Source organism: Panthera leo, chromosome B3 (genome assembly GCF_018350215.1).
Source record: "Panthera leo isolate Ple1 chromosome B3, P.leo_Ple1_pat1.1, whole genome shotgun sequence".
NCBI lineage: Eukaryota > Metazoa > Chordata > Mammalia > Carnivora > Felidae > Panthera > Panthera leo.
The window spans coordinates 141,405,615-141,428,290 of NC_056684.1; the positions used below are offsets into that span (position 1 = coordinate 141,405,615).

Genomic DNA, 22,676 nt, shown 5'->3' on the forward strand with positions numbered 1-22,676 from the left:
TTGAAGTAACTTTGTAGTGACCCTCCTCTGAAAATTCTGCAAGTACGACGCCTCATAAAAGTTTCCTGCTAATCGTACTCGGTTGCCTGAGGTCCACTTTCAACCCATAGACCTTGCTCATCTTTTACCAGATCCCCGCTCCTTGTGGCTAACTTTAGAAAACAGAATTCATGTTGGCTGTCAATTTCCTTTACTTAAAACATAGCAGATCACACAGCTATGTAAATGTCCCTTTAAAATTAGCTTTGTTTGTTTGTTTGCTCGGATTTAACGAATTATTTCACACTTTCCATGTTTTTCCTGGAGTCAGGAGAGGGTACTGTCTGATGTCACATATGCTAGTTTTCTCTCAAGTCCCTGGCTACATTTTCCCATGTCTGTAGGAAAAAATGTACTTCTTCTTCCTTCAGGGTAATCGTCACCAGCTCTGTGTGAGATATACTTGTGGACAACGTTGACGTGTTTTCTGTAATTCCCGTATCTGAGCATAGTTGCTACATGATGTTACAATGTTACGTTAATTTCAGGTGTACAATTTGTACCTTACGCCCTGCTCACCACAAGTGTAGCTACCCTCTGATACCATACACGGATACATCTCAAAGAATCCTTTTTTTAAATGTTTATTTATGTTTGAGAGAGAGAGAGAGATCGTGAGTTGGGGAGGGGCAAAGAGACAGAGTGTGAGCACGGGAGGAGCAGAGAGATAGGGAGACACGGAACCTGAAGCAGATTCCAGGCTCCAAGCTGTCAGCACAGAGCCCGACACGGGGCTCGAACTCATGAGCTGTGATATCGGGACCTGAGCCGAAATCGTACACTTAACCAACCGAGCCGCCCAGGCGCCCCTCGAATAATCTTTTTAAGTACTGTTTTTCTCCTTCTAAGTTACAAAGTCATTAGGGAATTTTAAATAGAAACTAAGTTATTTTAGGTATTCTTGACCTACTCAGCTTTCCAAAAATAAATCTGATGACTACTATACCCTAAAGGGTACATTTGAAGTCGTTGCTTTATATAAAACTTCAGACTTCCAAAACATCTATTTTTTTTTAAAAAATTAGGGGAAAAAAATAATGCAAGAGGCCTGCCTGTTTCTTTTCTTGATTAAGAGTAAAGTTTTATGAAACTTCCTCTAAGAGAATAGTTTCTTTTCATAGTGAGATCTGATGTGTTTTTTTTAATATATTTTTTTTCATAAGTAAAAGTAAATCATGGTATAAAGGCAGAGGGTCACGCCGAGAAACAGAACAAAGGTCATAAGAAAGCTGGTGAGTGGGGTGGCATCCCCCAAATGGAACGGGCCATGACTTGGGGAGGTGGAGAAGTGGGCCCATCAGAGGCTCTGGGTCGCTGCTTTCCTTCGGGAGAGAGCCGTGTTGGTACATGTGCACCTGCCGCTGGGTAGCTGACCCTCAGTAGCCATGGTTCAGTTGGGGGATCTTTCAGACCAGACGGATTTGACACAAACCTCCTCTGTGTGTAAAAGGCCACTTCACATTATTTTGGCTTGCTGTCCTCCTACAGGCTCGAAGCAGACAGGACTCAAGGCATTCTAACTTTTAAGTATTAAGTGATGTTTCCCCCCCAAGGTCAGTTTTCTGAACCTTAGGGTTCAGTGTTCTGAGCTTTGGGCACCTAACTTCGTGCTGTTGGCCCAGCGACAGGAATGGCGGTGCAGCAAGAAACAGGCCACACTGGTAGGCAGTGAGCTTTCAAAGTGCTCAGCACGGCTCAGCTCAAAGGAAGTGTGTGCCGTGTCTGTGCCACAGTCACCCCGATGGGCAGACCTCAGAGTCTATACAGTAGCCCCAGGGTTGCCCGTGAGGCTGTAAATCCCTTTCCATGGTACCACTTCACTTTGTTCGAAGATACTTTATTCTTCTTCGTATGACTTCACTCGCGTAACAATGAGAACTGCCGTCTCGGGAAAATAATTCACTAACAGATCAAGTTCGTGGCTTCCTGAGACAGGGGGGAGATTGTGGCCAAGCCATCAGATGCTGGGCCTGTGGACACAGAGTTTACATAGGAGGGAGCTGTGACTCACACCACTTTTCCCTGGCAACATTCTCCTGGTGCTGGGGATTTTTAACCAGTGATGCCGTCCTGGGGCTTAGGAGTTACTAAGTCTCCACCGAAGCCCCCCAGACGTTGTTATTCGTGTTTTCTTTTGCCTTTGGGTTTTTTTTTAAGTATTGAGAACGGGTTGCCCTGTCACGCTTCTTACCTACAGACAACCTCAGCCCACAAAAGTGGCCCTGCTTATGTCAGATTGACCTTCAGATGCGGAGATTTGGTATGTTTTAATTTTGCTGAGCTTGGGTTACCCTGTACTGGGGAGAAGAGAATCAAATAGTTTTCCCTGCTACCTAACAATGCGGTTAAGAAGACCCCCATGTATATTGATTGCTGTTGTGAGTATAAATACAGAAATGTGCTTTATGAATAAAAGAGTTCATTGCAACACCATGCATATTGGAGAATACTTGGATAGAAAGGAGCAGAGGGAGGGGCGCCCAGGTGGCTCAGTCGTTAAGCGACCGACTTTGGTTCAGGTCATGATCTCGCGGTCCGTGGGTTCGAGCCCCACATCAGGCTCTGTGCTGACACAGCTCAGAGCCTGGAGCCTGCTTCAGATTGTGTCTCCCGCTCTCTCTGCTCCTCCCCCACTCACGCTCTGTCTCTCTCTGTCTCTCAAAGATGAATAAATGTTAAAAACAAAAAAATTTTTACAAAAAGGAGCAGAGGGAGTGCAAGCTACAGGGACCGAAAACTGCAGCACTGTGTGATCGAACACTGGGTCCTCATTAAAAACGTTCACGTTACTGGTGGCAACAGGGAAAGCACCTGTGCATTACATTAAGAGTCACAAGCAAGATAGAAAACTGTATACACTGTAAAATTCAAGTTAATAGACAAAATCTACGCAAAAAGACTGGAAAGAAGTATAACCAAGTGTTTTCACTGACTTTTTGTTCCCTGAGTGGTGGGACTGTGACCTTTTTTTCTTCTTTATACGTTTAGTTGGTTTCTAAGTGTTCTTTAGAGTAATAAGCAGAAGAAATTCGTGTTTTAAATGTGACGCTTTTCTGGGGTGCCTGGGTGTCTCAGTCGGTTGAGCGTCCGGCTTCGGCTCAGGTCATGATCTCACGGTTGGTGGGTTCGAGCCCCGCGTCGGGCTCTGTGCTGACAGCTCAGAGCCTGGAGCCTGCTTGGGATTCTGTGTCTCCCTCTGTCTCTGCCCCTCCCCAGCTTGTGGCTCTGTCTCTGTCTCTCAAAAATTTATTGTTAAAAAAAAATTGGGGGGCACCTGGGTGGCTCAGGTGGTTGACCACCTGACTTCAGCTTCAGGCATGATCTCACGGTTCGTGAGTTCAAGCCCCGTGTCGGGCTCTGTGCTGACAGCTCGGAGCCTGGAGCCCGTTTCGGATTCTGTGTCTCCCTCTCTCTCCACCCCTCCCCTGCTCATGCTCTGTCTCTCTCTGTCTCTGAAAAATGCATAAACGTTAAAAAAAATTAAAGTAAAAATGACTCCTTTTTTACCTCGTAAACTGATCTTCTCCTGCCCCGAGGACAGCAGCAAGGAGCAAGTGCCCAGAGGCTGGTGGCCTGTTCTCAAGAAGATAAGGAGTCGTGATTTGGAGTTAAATTCACAATAGACCCATTGTATGTATGCATGGCTGATTTCCATCTCAGTGCAAGGGGAGTGCTGTGAGATTTTAATGGAAAACGTAGTCCTTGTCGGCTTTGTTCTGTGCTCACCAGCAAGTAATTCACATTTACCACTTTAAATGTTGCTCCTGTGTTCAGGTCTAATTAACTCTGCCTCAGGTATCTCGGATCACAACTGAAACGCTACATTAATTCTTCCCACATCGCATTCAGGGTACCTGACTGCACCCTGATGTCCGAAGCATTCTGTCCTGGATGTAGCCCTGGCCGTGGGATAATAGCTCCCACTCCTCCCGTGCCTGCTGCGCCCGGACACGATGCTAACACCTTTCCACTCCTCACTCCCCGTGCTCTGGGAGCCCTGCAGGGTGGGCGCTGGGATCCTTATTTTTAAGAAGCGAGGGCCCGGAAGGGTGGTGACTTCTCTGAGGCTCCGTGAAGTAAGCCTCGCTGAGTCGGGCCGGTCCTGCGTGATTCCTTTATTGCTCTGTGCTTCCCAACGTCCCTTGAGACGTGAGCTCCCAACCATCCTGCCCCCCCCACCCCGATGAATGCATTCCAAATACATGCCATTCATCATGCATTCTCTTTTGATTTTAGAAATTCTTCTTTCGTGCTGTGTGTCTACGTTTTGCCCCTAGGAACAATTGAAATGTTATTTAAAAAATCCCTTTTATGAACCAGCAGAATGTCTCCTATCTTAGTGTCGTGTGGAAACGGAGGAGTCATTTATCTCAGCCCCTGATGAGCGGAAATTGCGTGTGAGCCCTTCCCGCGGTGCACTTTCTCCTCCACAGTTGTAAACGTTGCCCGTCTGAAGATCGTGCGTTGTCCTACAGGCCGCTCTCGTATCCTCCTGTCCTCCCGCTCGCAATCCAGGCTGCTGCCTGCTCACACTGGACGTTAGCAGGTGTTTTTCCTTCCAGAACATTCCCTTTGTGGCAGCCGCCTTTCTTCCTTGAGTGGCTAACCACGTCCAGATGGGCAAACCTGGCAGCGACCTGAGGAGGCGTCACGTGCAAAATACGCAGTTACTAGGCGTGTTGGTGGCAGCTGTGGTGCTCTTGACCAAGCCCGTGGCCGTGACAGCCTGAGGACGTTACCGAGAGCGGCACAGCCAGCGAGATCTTGCCAAAGTAGGGGTCTCTCCACCTTCTTTGCCACTCCGAGGTGGTCACCATGCCTCCCTGCCATCCTGTGTTTTCTTTCACGATTGCATTTTTTTATTTTTAAAAACTTTTTTAATGTTTATTTTTGAGAGAGACAGAGACAGACCACAAGTGGGGGAGGGGCAGAGAGAGAGGGAGACACAGAATCCGAAGCAGGCTCCAGGCTCCGAGCTGTCGGCACAGAGCCCGACGCGGGGCTCGAACTCACAGGTGGTGAGATCATGACCTGAGCCGAAGTCAGACGCTTAACCGACGGAGTCACCCAGGCGCCCCTTCTTTCATGATTTCTTATCAGAGCTTTAAGAATTCTGTTTGTTTTGAGGACACTCTGTGACAGTGCGACGTACAGGATCCGTTACACCCTGTGCGAAAGCCACTGCGCGCAGTTGATATCCTCTCCGTGGGTTTCCACAGCCCTAGTTTCCCTTTCGGGAGAAGGACAGAACGAGGTTATGACGAGACTGGATTTGAGATCAGTGCGGTCTGATGGACACGTACCTGTTGTGTTCCTTCTGTGGGGGCATCACAGCAGGTCCCACCATCAAGGAGCCTCCCGTCGTGGATGGAGAGGACAGGTGAAGAAACAGACGACTGCCATGTGGTGTCCTGGGTGTGGTGACACAGGACACCCCTGGCACAGGCCAGGGAAGTGGGAGCAGGGAGGAGGCTCGCCCAGCCTGGTTTGGCGGTGTGTGTGTGTGTGTGTGTGTGTGTGTGTCTGTGTGTGTGTGTGTATGTGTGTGTGTGTGGTGGGGTGGGGTGGGGGTCCTGGACGAGGGGCCAGAGAGCGCTTGGTACAAGACATCCTCCTTGGGCCCTCTGGGTCCTGTCTTTTTTATTTTTTTAATGCTTATTTATTTATTTTTTGAGAGAGAGAGAGAGAGAGAGAGAATGTGAGCAGTAGAGGAGCAGAGAGGGAGGGAGAGAGAGAGAATCCCGAGCAGGATCCCCCCTGTCAGCGCAGAGCCCGGCTCGGGGCTCCATCTCCCAAGCCGTGAGACCGTGACTTGAGCCGAGGTCAAGAACTCAACCGACGGAGTTACCCAGGCAACCTTGTGGGTCCTTTCTTTACCCTCCTCTGGCCAGCTCCACAGATCAGCCTGCAGGGACCACGCCAGCAGGCCCTTGCCCTCCCCCTCCCAGTTAGGTCTGCACACGGGGAGCCCTCGCTGGGGCTTCGAAGGAGGGGAGAGAGGGGGGCCTTCACTTCCTTGGTTCCTGCCGCGTGGGGTCCCTCGGGTTGGCTGTGTCCCTCCTCTGAATGTTGCTTCTGCTCCCAAAGCAGTTTCTCTCCCTTTAGGTTCAGGTGACTGCTCCCCCCGTCAGCCCCTGGGGCCCAGGAGGGGTGACTCGCTCTCTCCTGTCAGCCCAAGAGACAGAGCAGCATACCTGGCCTGCCTGCCTCCGGAGCAGGGTGTGCAGAGATCTAGGGGACACCCCTCCCAGCTCAGGCATCGTCGGCGACCCCCTCTGCTCTGCAGAGTGAGATTAGCTCATCTGGAACAACAGTGTGTAAGCCAGTGCTCAACTGGGAGGCCCAGACTGGTGTAGGAGCTGGGAGAGGCCGTCCGGGAGGGCAGAGATGCCCAGGAGAGGACAGCGGCGTAGCCTGTGGGTCTCAAAGTGGGGTCCCCGGAGCAACGGAGGCATGCCCTGAGAGCTTGCTAGAAAGGCAGATTCTCAGGCTGCACCCCAGACCCAGGATCGGAAACACTATGGGCCGGAGCCCCGCGTTGTGTATCGTAGCATGCCCTCCAGGTGAGTGCACGTACCCGCGTTCGCTAGCCCAGCAAGAGCAGAGCTGAGGAGGTGGAATTGTTTGGCTTGTTGGTTGGTGGGGGGCACACGGAAGCACCTGGGGACATGGTGGGAAAAATAAAGTCGTACGGGTAGAATGAGAGCAGATGGCTGAGGTTACAAAAGCCCAGATCCTGACTGGCCGGGTGGCCGGGAGGTGCACTAACCCAGGGGTCGGGATGGTGTCCTCTTCCCTCCGCGGGCTGGTTGTGAAGTAGGAGCCCCCAGATGTGCAGGTCCCGTGTCAGTCCTGGTTACGTGCAACATGGTGCGGTGGCTCCTGGGGGCCGTTGGAGGTGGTGGCGAGGGACATCAAGGTGAGGGTCACGGGGAGGCGAGCCTGGACCCGGCTGACGGAGCGCCCCGGAGACCCACCCTTGGGGCTAGGAGTCGTGCTGCGGGGACAGGCTGGACAGGCAGGAACGGAAGGGACAGACAGGCTCACATACGCGTCGTTCTCGTCTCTGGGGCTGCCATGACAGGTGACCACAAACTGGGAGGCTTGTAACAATGGACGTATTCTCTCCCAGTCCTGGAGGCCGGCAGTCCGAGATCAGTGCCGCTGGACTGAAGTTGAGGGGCGGGCAGGCTTGGTTCCTTCCAGAGGCTCTAAGGGAGGCTGTCCCGGGCCCCTCTCCCCACTTCCGTGGCTGCTGGCCATCCTTGGCATTCCCTGGCCTCTGGACGCTTCGCTCCAAGCTCTGCGTCCACAGGCACGTGGCCTCCTCCCCAGGGGGGCTCTGTGTCTCTTCTCTTCTCCTCACAAGGGCACCATCGTTGGGTTCAGGGCCCACCCTGATCCTGTATGACCTCATCTTAACTAATTACATCTCCAAAGACCCTATTTCCAAGTAAGGTCATATCCTGAGGTTCTGGGTGAACATGAATGTGGGGGACTCTGTTTAACACAGTACATGTACTTAAAAAAAAAAATAACAACCCAGAATGGGGCCAAGATGGTGGACAAAGCAGAGAGACGAGGAAGAGCGGCCGTGACGGTGCCTGTCTTCCTGCTGGGGAGAAGGGTCCTGGGGACCAGCGCGCTGTGTGCGAGAGAAGATGGGGAATCGTGGTTTGGGAGCCGTGCTGCTTCCGCTGAGGAGTGCTGGCTGCCAGTGCACCCCAGGCCCTTGAGTGAGCAGGTGCTCGGGAGATGAGGAAAGAGAGCATAGAGGGTGGCGAAGGGCTTCATGCTCTGGCTGGGGAGCCGCCTGTGGCTTTTGCCATTTTCGGTCACATTTAACAAAAGAAGGAAGCTGGGACGCCGGGGTGGCTTTGTTAGTGAAGCGTCAGGCTTCGGCTCAAGTCATGATCTCGCGGTTCGTGGGTTCGAGCCCCGTGTCGGGCTCTGTGCTGACAGCTCGGAGCCTGGAGCCTGCTTCGGATTCTGTGTCTCCCTCTCTCTCTGGCCCTTCCCCTCTCGAGCTCTGTCTCTCTCTCAAAAATAAATAAACATTAAAAAAAATTTTAAATAAAAAAAAATTAAAAAGAAAGAAGGAAGCCTAGCCTTCTGCTTTAGGGGCCGAAAAGTTCCGGTTCATTAAACACTTGGCATTCTAGGCAGTTTTGTTATTGTTTTCAAAAACATAAATTGAGGCAGATTTAATTCTGTGGTGGACAAAACAAATTCTGCTAGCATTTCAAATAATTTTGTTTTTTTAATTTCAGAGTAGTGTTAGATTTACAGAAGAGTTACAGGGATAGTACAGACAGTTCCCATATGCCCCGCACCCAGGTTCCCCTACTATTAACGTTCTACATTTAGTATGCCACCACGGTGATACATTTTTATTAATTAAAGGCACACTGTATTTAGATTTCCTTAGTTTATCCTTAATACCCTTTTTTGCTGTTGTTCCAGGATCGATCCAGGATCACATTTGTCTCCTTAGGCTCCTCTAGACTGCCAGTTGCTCAGACTTTTTCCTTGTCTCTGATGACCCTGACAGTTTTGAGAAGCCCTAGTCAGATGGCTCATTGTCCTTCACCTTGGGTTTGGGTAGGTCATGGGTTTTGGGGAGGAAGACCGTAGAGGTAAAATGCATTTCCTTCACATCCTGTCAAGGTCATGTGCTATCGGTAGGACTCATCACTGTGACGTTGGCCTGGACAGAGTTTGCCAGGTTTGTCCACAGTGCAGTGACTCCCCCCGTCCCCACTCTGGACAGTGCAGAAGGCAGTCACTATGCCGCCCACACTTAAGGAATAGAGAATTGCACTCCACCTCCTTGGTTATCTACGTAAATTATCTGGAATTATGCACGGGAGACGTATCTTTGCTCCCCCCATTTAATCATTTCCTCCGTTATCAACTTGTATCGGTATGGACTCACGGATACTTGTATACCTCAGGCTGTGATCCAGTACTGCCTTATGTGGTTTGTTCCTGCGGGTTTCCCAGCTTTGGCTACGGGGAGCTCTTTCAGTTGGCTCCTGAGTGCCTCTGACTTGACCCCATCAGTACAGGGGTTGGGGTTTTATTACTGCTTTTGAGCACTTCCTTTCTCTCTGGTAGTACAGGACGCTCCGGGCCCATGTCGTGGGTGCCCTGCCCCAGCCCCAAATTTGGGCATTTCCCCGAGGAGTCCAGGCTCCCCTGCTGTTGTGGAATCGTGTTAGAAACCAAGGTTTGGGTGCCGGGTGATACTGCTTTCGGCAGTCGTAGCGGGCAGAGCTAAGGCATGTCTGTGTTTACACCAATACGTGTTTACATACGCATGTATAATTGTGTATCTGTGGCTGTATCAGGCTAAACCTGGCTCATTGCAGCCTCCCCCTGGCTTGTCTGTAGCCTTGCTCTGCAACAATGAAGCCTTGCTCCCACCATCCTTCACCCGTCTCTTAATTGTTCTCGCCCTAGTGTTCATGATTGTGGTTTCAGAGGTATAGACCATGCCCTGTGGGAAACAATGTTACTGACTGGACCACAGTGCTTACCATGTGCTCCCGGGTAGGCAGACAGTCTCTCCCCATTTCCACAGCACCTCTCCTGCCCCACCCCCTTCCATGACATCGTAGTACATACTTGTAACGTAGTTTGATTCTTTTATCTGTCATGGGTTCCCCCCCCCGCCCCCATCTCCTAACTGATTTTTCTCTGCAAACGTTCAAGTTCATTCTTTGTGCCATAAGAGCCTGTAAGTTTTGACAGATGCCTGATGTCACATAGCCACCGTGCAGCATCACATAATCATTTTACCACCCTAAATTTCTCCTAGGTCTTACCTGTTCAGCCCTCCGCCCCCCACCCGGCCAACCTCTGGCAACCACTGATCTGGTTTTTTGCTTCTATAGTTTTGCCTTTTATAAAAAAAATTTTTTTTAATTTTATTTATTTTTGAGAGAGAGATAAGAACGCAAGTGGGGGAGGGGCAGAGAGAGAGGGAAACACAGAATCCGAAGCAGACTCCAGGCTCTGAGCTGTCAGCACAGAGCCCGATGCGGGGCTTGAACCCACAAACTATGAGATCATGGCCCAAGCCAAAGTTGGATGCCTAACCGCCTGAGCCACCCAGGCGCCCCAGTGTTTTGCCTTTTATAGACTGTCATATAAATGGAATCATACAGAACACAGCCTTTCGAGCCTGGCTGCTTTCACTTGGTGGCATGGATTTAATAAGCCTCAGCCCTGTCCTTGGCGTGGATTTCTTCCTCACTTTTTTTTTTTTTTTTTTTTTTTTTTTTTTTTGCTGAATCATATTCCGCAGTCTGGATGGACCACAGTCTGTTTTTCCACTCACCCATTGAAGGACATCTTGGTTGCTTCCAGTTCCTGACAATATTATGAAAAAAAAAAAACTGCTATAAATATTAAATGCAGGCTTTATACAGACATAAGTTTTCAAATCAGTTGAGTAAATAAATACCCAATGTCACACAATGCCTGGATCCTACCACAAGACTATATTTAGCAACTGCCAAACTGTCTTCCCGGGTGTCTGTACCATTTTGCATTCCCACCAGCCATGAATGAGAACCCCGTGGCTCTGCATCCTGGCCAGCAAGTGCTATTTTGTTTGTTTTTTTGGATTTTAGCCACCCTAATAGGTGTATAGAGATATCTCATTATGGTTTTAATTTGCATTTCCCTAATGACAAAAGATGTGGAGCATCTTTTCATATGTTTATTTGCCATCTGTAGATCGTCTTGGGTGAAGTGTCTGTTCAGATCTTTTGCCCATTTTTTTAATTGGGCTGCTTGTGTTCGGACTGTTTTAAGCATTCTTTCTTTATATTCCAGATACGAGTCCTTTATCAGATATGAGATTTGTAGATACTGTCTCCCAGTCTGTGACTTATCTTTTCATCCTTATAACAATGCATTTCACAGAGCAAGCGTTTTTATAATTTTAATGAAGTCCAAGCAATCTGTTTTTCTCTTTCATGGATCGTGCTTTTGGTGGTGTATCTAAAAAGCCACCAAACCCAAGGTCACACGGATTTTTCTCCTGTGTTTTCATCTAGAAGGTTTATAGCTTTGCGTTTTACATTCTGGTCTTGGGTCCACTTTGAGTTAGTTGCTGTGTAAGGGGCGAGGCTGGTGTCTAGGTTCCTTGTCCCAACATCCTTTGTTGAAAATCTCTGCTGAGTGCTCTTGGTGCCTTTGTCAATCCTGCCAGCATTTTAAAACTGATACCCTCTTCCTTCCTCCCTGTCTTAAGTTCTGTAAAAAGTTACGCTGACAAAGGGGAAAGTTCTGATTACATTTTCTGCTCATCTCACAGCAAGACCACTGGTGCAGACCTTGCCCTTAAGAACCACCATCAACAATGGCACCGTGTTACCAAAGAAACCTAGTGGCTCTCTGCCGTCCCCCTCCGGGGCCAGGAAAGAAACTGCTGTGGCAGCGGCAGCCAAAAGGTAGGTGGAGCGCGCCTTAAGCGAACTCTGAAAGGAGTTCCATCTCAGACTTAAAATCAATTATCGCCTTTTCATACGACCCTTGTTAATTTCTTGTCTGAATTAAAATTCATAAAAGTATAAGATTTGGTGTGTTGACATATCAGGACCTATATAAGTTTTTCTGCCTTTTTTTTTTTTTTTACTTAATCTTACTGTCTCTGAAATCCCATTGGCTAACAGCAGTGTGCCATTTGTATTTTAAAGTTCTCTTTTAAAAACACAAATGGGAGTGTAACCTGTGTGCAAATGAATATGCTCTTCCCGAGTTCCTCTCTGGCACAGAGCAAATCTCAGGTCTCCAGACCAACCTAAGTTATTTACCTGTAAAATTTGGATAAGCTCATCCTTTTAAATTGTGCCAAACGGTGATGTTCTAGATACTGATGTTGTCTCTCAGAGCATAGTTTGCTCTTAACTTTTCTATAATTTCATAATCGTCATATTGAAAGTTTATCTCTTATATGCCAGGCTACTTTTCTAAATTTTTAGGCTCTAGGAAATTTAGTGCGTGATGGTAATGTAGCCTAGAAGACCCTGGCTTGTTATGAGTACACCGTGGAAGCCATAGAACTTTTTACGATACTAACTGGCCAGTAGGTGCCCGGACACAGAGCGGAGCAAACTCTAGGGCACGCTGGGGCCACCATTGGGCTTGTAGGTGTTAGATTGGATGCTGGGTTGGGACTCGGAATGAAAACCTAGCGATCTCGTCTTCTGTTTTAAATATGTAGGTTTGCACTCTCCCTCACCAAGTGTATTTTGATTGTGTTTTGATCAAATAGAGTTTCATGTACTTGTTGTTTGCGAATTTTAAGAAAATTGGTTTTGTGGGGCTTTTTAAAACTTAAAAAATGAAATTCTTAGCCTCATTTTGTAGCTGTTTCTTAAAGTATATTTATTTATTTTGAGAGAGAGAGAGAGAGCACGAACATGCGCATGGGGGAGGGGCACGTGCCTCTCAGGAGAGAGAGAGAATCCCAAGCAGGCTCCATGCTGTCAGTGCAGAGCCCGACACGGGGCTCAATCCCACAAACGGGGAGGTCATGACCTGAGCCGAGATCAAGAGTCAGATATTTAACCAAATGAGCCACCCCGGCGCCCTCGTTTCTGTTTAATACTTACTTAAATCATTTATTTCTAATCCACGTGAAATGCCCTTCTAGAGTCTAATTGACAGTAGTAGATACGGACTTTTTTTTTTCATCTAGATGCTGAAGATTGTCAAGGCTTTTTATTTCAAAGTTCAGATTGCCATGTGTTATAAAGCACATAACGTTAAATTTATCGCCTTAATCGTTTTTAAGCATACAATTCAGTAGCGTTAAACACTGTCGCACGTTGTTGTGCAACGGATCTCCAGAACTTTTTTGTCTATTTTTGTGTTTGTTTGTTTGTTTGTTTGTTTGTTTGTTTCTTTCCATTTTAATTCCAGGATCGTTAACACACAGTGTTATATTAGTTTCAGGTGCACGATACAGCGATTCACCACTTCCCTACGTCCCCCGGTGCTCATCATGACAGATGCCCTCCTTCATCCCCATCACCGACTCCCCTCATCCCCCACCCAGCTCCCTTCTGGTAATCATCAGTTTAAAGAACCTCATTTTGCAAAACCGAATCTCCACCCGTTAAACACTAATTCCTGTCCCCAGCCCTTCACAGTCACCTCTCTGCATTCTGTTTCTGTGACTTTGACTCCTTTGGATGCTTCCTCTGAGTAGAGACATACAGTATTTGTGTGTCCCTTTGTGACTGGCTTTTTTCACTTAGCATGATATCCTCGAGCTTCATCCGTATTGTAGCGTATCACAGGATTTCCTTCTTTTTTTAGGTCTGCATAATACACACACACACGTCACCGTTTCTTTATCCATTCAACTGTCGATGGATGCTTGGGTTGTTTCCACCTCTTGGTTATTGTAAATGATGCTACAATGAATATGGGTGTGCAAATAGCTCTTCAAAATCCTGCTTTTCGTTCTTTTGGATACATACCCAGAAGTGGCATTGCTGAGTCATAAAGTAATTCTATTTTTAATTTTTTGAGGGAGTACCATACTGTTTTCCATAATGGCTACACCATTTTACATTTCCACCAACAGCAGGCAAAGGTTCTCATTTCTTCTCATCCTTGCCCAAAACTTGTTATTTTCTGTTCTTTTGCTGGTGGTCATCCTAATGGATTTGAGACAATATCTCATTGTGGGTTTGATTTGCATTTCTCATATGATAAGTGATATTGAGCATCTTTTAAAAAAAATTTTTGTAATGTTTATTTATTTTTGAGAGAGAGAGAGAGAGAGAGAGAGAGAGAGAGAGAGAGAGAACATGATCAGGGGAGGGGCAAAGAGAGAGGGAGACACAGAACCTGAAGCAGGCTCCAGGCTCCGAGCTGTCAGCACAGAGCCTGACGCAGGGCTCGAACTCACTAACCGTGAGATTGTGACCCGAGCCAAAGTTGGATGCTTTAACCGACTGAAACACCCAGGCACCCCTTGAGCATCTTTTGTTAAGTAATCTCTATGCCCAGTATGGGACTTGAGCTCACGAACCCCGAGATCAAGCCTCACATGCTCTACCAACTGAACCAGCCAGGCACCCCAACATTGAGCATCTTTTTATATGCTTGTTGGCCATTTGTATATCACCTTTGGAGAAATACCTATTCAAGTCCTTCGTCCATTTTTTAATCAAATTACTCATTTTTTAGTTATTGTTCTTGAACTGTAGAATTTCCTTTTGTATTCTGGATATTAACCCCTTATCAGATCTATGATTTGCAAATATTTTCTCCCATTACATAGTTGCCTTTCACTCTATGGATTGTTTCCTTGATGCACCAAAGTTTTTAAGTTTGATGTAGTCCCAAGTGTCTGTTTTTGTTGTTGGTGTCACATCCAAGAAGTCATTGGCAAGTACAGGACCCCGAAGCTTTCCTCCTGTGTTTTCTTGTGAGAATTTTATGGTTTTAGGTCATGTGTTTAGGTCTTTAATCCCTTTTGAGTTAATTTTTGTGTATAGTCCAAGGTAAAGGTAGAGCTCCATTCTTTTGCGTGTGGATGTTCAGTTTTCCTTTTGCCATTTGTTGAAAGACACTGTCCTTTTCCCATCGTGTGGTCTTGGCTCCCTTGTTGACAATCATTTGGCCAAATACTCAAGGGTTTATTTCTGGACTCTCTATTCTGTTCCATTGGTCTATATTTTTGTCTTTGTGCTAAGGAAGATACCACACCAACTTGATTACTGTTACTTTGTAGTATGTTTTGAAATCAGGAAGCTTGAGGCCTCCAACGTTGTTCTTCTTTTTCAAGGTTCTTTGGCTATTTGGGGTCCCTTGACATTCCTTTTTAGGATTTTTTTTTTCTGTTTCTGCAAAAAATACCATTGGGATTTTGACAGGGTGTACATTGAATCTATAGATCGTTTTGGGTAATACAGACATTTTAACAATATTGAGTCTTCCAATCCATGAAAGTGGGATGTGTTTCCACTTATTTCTGTCTTCTTTGGTTTTTTTTTCAGGCATGTTTTCCGTGTGCAAGTCTTTTACCTCTTTGGTTCAATTTACTCCTGAGTATATAATCCTTTCTGATTCGATAGCAAGAGGGATTGTTTTCTTAATTTCCTTTTTGATTTAGTCATTGTTAGTATAGGAGTGCAACTGATTTTGTTGATTCTTTTTATATCCTGCAACTTTGCTGGAATTGTTTACTCGTTTTCAAATGTTGTGTGTGTGGAATCTTTAGAGTTTTCCACATGTAGGATCATGTCGTCTGCAAACAGAGATAACTTGCCTTCTCTCTTTCCAATTTTGATACCTTTCATTTGTTTTTCTTGTCTAATTGTGCTGGCTAGGATTTCCAGTAGTGTGTTGAACAGGAGTAATGAGACTGTGTCTCCTCACCTTGTTCCTGATCTTAGAGGAAAAGCCTTTAGTCTTCACTGTTGAACGTGGCGACAGCTGTGAGCTTTTCATTCATGGCTTTTATTATGTTAAGGTAGTTTTCTTCTATTTCTAATTTGTTGGGAGTTTTTAACATGAAAGAATGTTGAGTTTTGTCGAGCGCTTTTTTTTTGCATCAATTAAGATAGTGATGTGGTATTTGTCCTTCATTGTGTTAACATGGTATTCCATTGATTTTCATATGTTGAACCATCCTTGTATTCCATGAGTAAATCCCACTGGGCTGTGGTATATGCAGTGGTCCCTCTCATCCGTGGTTTTGCTTTCTTCAGTTTCAATTGCCTATGGTCAACCTCAGTTCAGAAGCTCATGACTGTCCTTCTGACATATCATCAGAAGGTCAAATAGTAGCCTAACATTATGTCACAATGCCTCCCTCCCTCACCTCATTCTATCTAATCATGTAGGCATTTTATCATGTCACATCATCACAAAAAGAAGGGTGAATAGAGTAGTACAGTAAGATATTTTGAGAGAGACCACAGTCACATAACTTTGATTACAGTGTGTTGTTATAATTGTTCTATTTTATTATTATGCCTAATTATAAATTAAACTTTATCATACATACGTATGTATAAACTTGTATAAATAAGGGCACTCTTCACAGTTTCAGACATCCACTGGGGGTCATAGAACATATCCCCTGTGGATAAGTGGTGGGGGGTGGGGTATTGGTCTATAGATTTTCTTGTGTCTTTGTCTGGTTTTGGCATCTAATGCTGGCCTCATAGAATGAGGTTGGAAGAATTCCCCCCTTGCCCCCCCCTTTAATTCTTTGAATGACTTTAAGGAGAATTGATATTAATTCATCTTTAAATGTTTGGTAGCATTCTTCAGTGATGCCATCTGTCCCTGGGCTTTTCTTTGCTTTTTTTTTTTTTTAATTACTGCTTCGATTTCCTTCTGGTTAGTGATCTGTTAGAGTTTTTATTTCTTCATGATTCATCTTGGTAGGTTGTATGATTCTGGGAATTGATCCATTTCTTCTAGGTTATCCAATTTGTTAGCATATAATTGCTCATAGTAGCCCCATAGAATTCTTTTTACTTCTGTGATAACAGTTGTAATATCCTCTCTTTCATTTCTAATTTTCATTTCTAATTTTGGTTATTTGAGTCTCATTTTTTTCTTAGTGTAGCTGAGGATTTGTCAGTTTTGTTGGTCTTTTTAAAAGAAATTTAGGGGCACCTGGGTGGCTCAGTCAGTTAAATGTCTGACTTTTGACTTCAGCTCAGGTGGTAATCTCATGGTTCATGAGTTCCAGCCCCATGTCGGGCTTTGTGCTGACAGCACAGAACCTGCTTGGGATTTGGTCTCTCCCCCACACTCACTCACTCGCTCTCTCTCTCTCTAAAAATAAATGAGGGCGCCTGGGTGGCGCAGTCGGTTAAGCGTCCGACTTCAGCCAGGTCACGATCTCGCGGTCCGTGAGTTCGAGCCCCGCGTCAGGCTCTGGGCTGATGGCTCGGAGCCTGGAGCCTGTTTCCGATTCTGTGTCTCCCTCTCTCTCTGCCCCTCTCCCGTTCATGCTCTGTCTCTCTCTCTGTCCCAAAAATAAATAAAAAAAAAAGTTGAAAAAAAAAAAAAATTAAAAATAAATGAATACATAAAACTTAAAAAAAAATTCTTTAAAAATATTCTAAAATTATGGTTTCATTGGTTTGTTTTCTATTCTCTATTGTGTTTACCTCTGCTCTAATCTTTATTAATTAGCTCCTTACTTTCACTAACCTTTTAGTTTATCCTTTTCTAGTTCCTTGAGGTAGAAAGTTAGGTTGTTGTTTTGAGATCTTTCTTCTTCTTAATGCAAGTCTACTGCTATAAACTTCCCTCTTAGTATTGTGTTCTGCATCTCCTGTAAGTTTTAGTATGTTTTTATTTTCACTTGTTTCCAGAAATTTTCTAAATTTCCTTGTGATTTCTTCTTTGACTCATTGGCTGTTCAAGAGTGAGTTTTTCTCATTTCAAGAGTGACTTTTTTTTTAAAATTTTTTTTTTAACGTTTATTTATTTTTGGGACAGAGAGAGACAGAGCATGAACGGGGGAGGGGCAGAGAGAGAGGGAGACACAGAATGGGAAGCAGGCTCCAGGCTCTGAGCCATCAGCCCAGAGCCCGACGCGGGGCTCGAACTCACGGACCGTGAGATCGTGACCTGAGCTGAAGTTGGATGCTCAACCGACTGAGCCACCCAGGCGCCCCAAGAGTGACTTTTTAAAGTAGGAAATTATCGCAGCACCTGACTGACTCAGCCGGTAGAGCGTGCGACTCGCGACTCTTGATCTTGGGGTTGTGAGTTTGAGCCTCGTGTTAAGTGTAGAGATGACTCAAACAAATAAATCTTAAAAAAAAAAAAAAGTAGCAAATTATTATTGGAAAGATGAGACTCTTTCCCTTTATTCTTGGATAAAATAGAATTCTATCATTTATGTCTCTTATATTTTGGAATTTAAATAAAATAACGTCTTTCAGAGCACAAAGGTAAAAGTCAAAGTCGCAATGCAAATATAATTTCTAGCTTTCGGTTCATTCTGTGAGAGCTTGAGTCCAACATTCTTGCTCTTTGATTTTATAGAAGGTCTCTATGTTGAGTCCAAAGTAACTTTGACGTAGTGTCATGGTGCCCTTCACTTCATAGAATATTTATGATTTTCTTAGACCTCATAGGATTAATTGGCATGATTGCTAGAACTCCTGGCAAATTGTGTTTTCAGTTCTAGTGTTTGAAACATTGATTCAGGGTAGGATAAGGCTGGGGAATGAAGTTTCTGAAACTGACTGCAGAAACGAGGCTGGGCTATGGAATCGGATGGACGCTTTCCCCAGGAAACAGCAGAGACCTCAGTGGGTAGTTGAGGGCCCCTTTAAGTCCATGACGATGATAGAAATCATTCTTTAATGATAATGAAAGCCTACGAAGTACCAGTTTATTTTATTTTATTTTATTTTGTTTTGTTTTATTTTATTTTATTTTATTTTATTTTATTTTACATCCAAGTTAGTTGGCATTTAGTGCAATAATGATTTCAGGAGTAGATTGCAGTGATTCATCCCCTACGTGTAACACCCAGGGCTCATCCCGACAAGTGTCCTCCTTAATGCCCCTTGCCCTTTTAGACCATCCGCCCACCCACAACCCCTCCAGCAACCCTCAGTTTGTTCTCTGTATTTAAGAGTCTCTTCTGTTTTGTCCCCCTCCTTGTTTTTATATTATTTTCGCTTCTCTTCCTTATGTTCATCTGTTTTGTATCCTAAATTCCACATGAGTAAAATCATATATTTGTCTTTCTCTAATTTTTTTAATGTTTATTTATTTATTTTGGAGAGAGATTGAGAGTGGGCAGGGGAGGGGGCAGAGAGAGAAGGAGACAGAATCCCAAGCAGGGTCCACACTGTTAGCACAGAGCCCAGTTCAGGGCTTGAACCCACGAACCGTGGGATCACAACCTGAGCTGACTCAGCCGACTGTCACCCAGACGCCCCGAAGTGCTGGGTTTTTAATATGTTGTCACTAATCCTCAAAATGATATTATTATTCCTATTTTCTGAGAAGACTGAGGCTCAGAGAAGTGAGGCAACTTCCCCAGGCCCCAGGGGCACAGAGCTGGGAACAGGGGCTCGGACCCAGGTTCCTGTGCATCCAGGGCTGATGCTCCCGTCGCTGTGTTAGGCTGCTTCCCGCAAACTGTCCTGGTCAGCACTTACATCAGCTCATAAAAAGTGCTTGATATAATTACTGTTGGGAAATGCTCCCTCCTGTATGTCCCATGCTGTGTGCTGCTGTCAGGAGCGGTGACGTGCCAAGAGGCCCCTGTGGGTGCTGACAGAACAGAGGCAGTCCTGAGGGTGACTCTAAACAGAGACTTCTGGCAGAGAGTCTGAGAGACAGGACTGCCTGGAAGGACGGGACTGCGGGGGCTGGGCTCCAAGGACAGAACTGGCCATGTGCTACGAGCAGAAGCCTGGGTCTCCTGCCCCCTTTTGTCAGCCATGTGCGTGCAAGGGCTCGTGGTTAGTGTCTGCTCTCAACAATATTATCTTAGGAAGGAAAGAAGAGAGGGAGTGTGGAGGGTTGGTTATCTGTAGCCATCATATTGTGTGTGTATGTACATGTATGCGTATTCACATTTAAACACTAACCTTCCTTGCAGAAATTTTCTAAGGCCTCTGTAGATGCTTCTTTTTAACTTACAGAATAATGAGTTTGGTCCCTCTGATAAACTGTTGTAGAACAGCCAACCAGAAATACATGGCTTTCTAGATTGAGTCCAAGACTCTTGGTTTTCCGGGTAGAACTTAGTGATTCATTTATTTTGTTTCTCTGGCTTTTATGGGCTTCCAGGGATGTTAGTTCCCATCCACTTGGAAGTTGGAAACCCAAACAGTAGCATCTAATTATTCCTCCGTGGTCAAGTTCCTATAGATGTCTCATTAGGAGAGAATTCCGAAAAGAGAAAGAAGCTTGCTGGGCATTCTGAATATTAGGATTAAAATAGCTTCCAGGACGTTTCAAATATGTTTACAATCATGCGGGAATTTTTCTGTAATCAGAGTTCCAAATTAACCAAGTCGGGGCATCTGCAGCGTGTGGATGGGTATATGTTTGTTTTCTTTTCTCTGGGGTTTTTTCAGCCTGGTGCTTAAGAACAAAATCTCCTTTGGAACCTGTCCAGCACCCAGCGGCTGTGCTTTGTGTTGCCAATTAAGACTTCGATTGGGGGCTTGATTTGGAATCCTTGGGAAAAGCTTTGTTTCCATTAGTCAAAGGAAAAAAGGCAGACAATCCGGGGGAAGACATTGTAGGTCATACCTTGCTCAGTGGGGATGCGGCAGCACAATAGAATAACATTTCCACTGGCTCAGAACAGAGACAATCACTCATTCTTTCCGCCCCAAAGTAGAGTTTTACAATAGGGCAGAGCTGTGAGAAGACAGATCAAAAGAACAAAACTGGTACAAAACAGAGCATTATTTAAAAAGCACTCCGTTCCAAGCATAAGATAGGGTGGTAAACATCTATCGCTTCCAAATAAACAACTGACCGTCCTTTGGAAAAAATGGTTACACTTGTTAGAAATACGCATTTGTAAGTGCACCAGTCAGTGCCGGACAAGCACACGATTTCAAAAGTTGGGTTTAAATGACCCGAGCTGAGATCAAGAGTTAGACACTTAACCAACTGAGCCACCCAGGCACCCCTGATTTTATGGGTCTTTAAAAATTATTACTTCTTTTTTTAAATTTTTTTTAACGTTTATTTATTTTTGAGACAGAGAGAGACAGAGCATGAATGGGGGAGGGTCAGAGAGAGGGAGACACAGAATCCGAAACAGGCTCCAGGCTCTGAACGGTCAGCACAGAGCCCGACGCGGGGCTCGAACTCACGGACCGTGAGATCATGACCTGAGACGAAGTCAGACGCTTAACCGACCGAGCCACCCAGGCGCCCCTAAAAATTATTACTTCTAATATATTTCCTCATCACTCGGAGCTATTGAGATGTAGGCGTTAAACTCACGTTTTGAGTCTGTTTCTGTAGCAAAATAGCGGTGGAAGTGTTCTGCTACTGCACGGAGAAGATGAGTTGACACCTGTCCCTTTCTCAGAAGTCCTGGAGTCACCCCTCTGGGCTTAGGGAGTGGCTTCATAGGTACGAGAAAAGCTTCTTCTGATCTGTCAGATTCTAAGTGACCAGCCTTCCTAGGAAATGACTTGATTTCTGCCACAAAGATATGGCAGAAGAGAAAGATCAGACCATTTTGTGATTATTGAAGTGGGTGGTCTCCTGCAAGCATTGTAACTTGCAAGACAAACGGTCAATGCCTGATAAGTATTTATTGAGTGGCTAATTGTTTTAATTGAGTATGATCACCCCGGTTCTCAGGACAAATGACGTTATCAGAAAATCTCTAGTGGTACACAGGAGTGAGCTGTCAGATTTCTAGTTGTTATTTTTTTTTATGTTTTCATTTTATTTCTGAGAGAGAGAGAGAGAGAGAGAGCGAGCGCGGGGGAGGGGCAGAGAGAGAGGGAGACACAGAATCCGAAGCAGGCTCCAGGCTCCCAGCCGTCAGCACAGAGCCCGACGCGGGGCCTGAACCCACGAACCACGAGACCACGACCAGAGCCAAAGCTAGACACCCAACTGACTGAGCCACCCGGGTGCCCCTCTTTTTTTTTTTTTAATTGTAAAAGTTGGAGATCTTCTTGCAAAATGGTAGAAAACTGACCCTTGATTCCAAATCACATAATGAAAGAAAGACACAATTGTCGGCTTATCATGCTTAGAGTTACTATCCAACCAGAAGAAGAAAGCTTGCCACTCTCCTCTGCTCACCAGTCACCCTTGCAGAAATTTTATTTCTGAAATTTCATTTGAATTGGCAAAAACCGTCGAATGGGTACATAATGTAAAGAACCGTTATATTTTCAGACCTTAGAAGGTTTTTGGTTCAGGAGTGGGGGTAGAGACCAGAAGGGAAAAGAAGAAACCGTATCCATGCGGTTCTATGCCAAAACTACTTTCCTTGCCCTAAGCACTAGAAAATGTACTCCACGGTGTGCAGTCTCTCACCAGCCAGTCCCACCACTTGCAAAATGAAGGGATTGTTTTTCCCTTGCTGTCCGGAGGGAACATAACTTCTTTGATATTCCCTGCTGGTTATTTAAGGAGGCTTCTCGCAGTGAGTATACAGTGTTACTCCTTCTGGCTGCCCTTGATCCTGCGAATGTCTGGTCTTCCAGCTTTATTTTCTGTCCTTCTCTTTGAGTCCTGGTAAATCCTCTTTAATTCGTAAGAGCCCTTGGCTCTCAAAAGGAAATATCTTGGTTTTTCCCCCTCCCCCCCCCCCCCATACAACAATAGTAGATTTTTTAAAAGCTTAGCATTTTAATGCAAATGTGGGCATGAGAGATATCTGGGTAGAGCTGGGATGAATTGTATCCAAGTCTGTGTATGCAGATGGAAGTGTTTTCCGTGTCGATGGGCGGTGTGCGTTCTGTTGTTGATCGAAGCTTACCAAAATATTTTTCCACGCTTTTGTTCCCGCGCTCGGTTTCGTCCACTGTGTCTCTGGGCCTCTTACGCATAGATTGAACAGGTGTGTGTCTTCCAAAGGCACACAAACAGCACAGCTGGACACACAGGTGAGGGTCCTTAGATTTGTT

At 45.6% G+C, this 22,676-nt stretch overlaps 1 protein-coding gene across 3 annotated transcripts in view; it reads left to right on the forward strand.

Moving 5' to 3' along the window:
* The window catches only part of EML1 (EMAP like 1), a 185,823-nt gene that overhangs the window by 109,690 nt on the left and 53,457 nt on the right, over positions 1-22,676 (forward strand). For all 3 annotated transcript variants that reach the window (XM_042944258.1, XM_042944256.1, XM_042944257.1), the window contains exon 3: positions 11,366-11,501. In XM_042944258.1, coding sequence (XP_042800192.1) covers positions 11,366-11,501 — 136 coding nt within the window. The remainder of the gene's footprint in view (positions 1-11,365; positions 11,502-22,676) is intronic.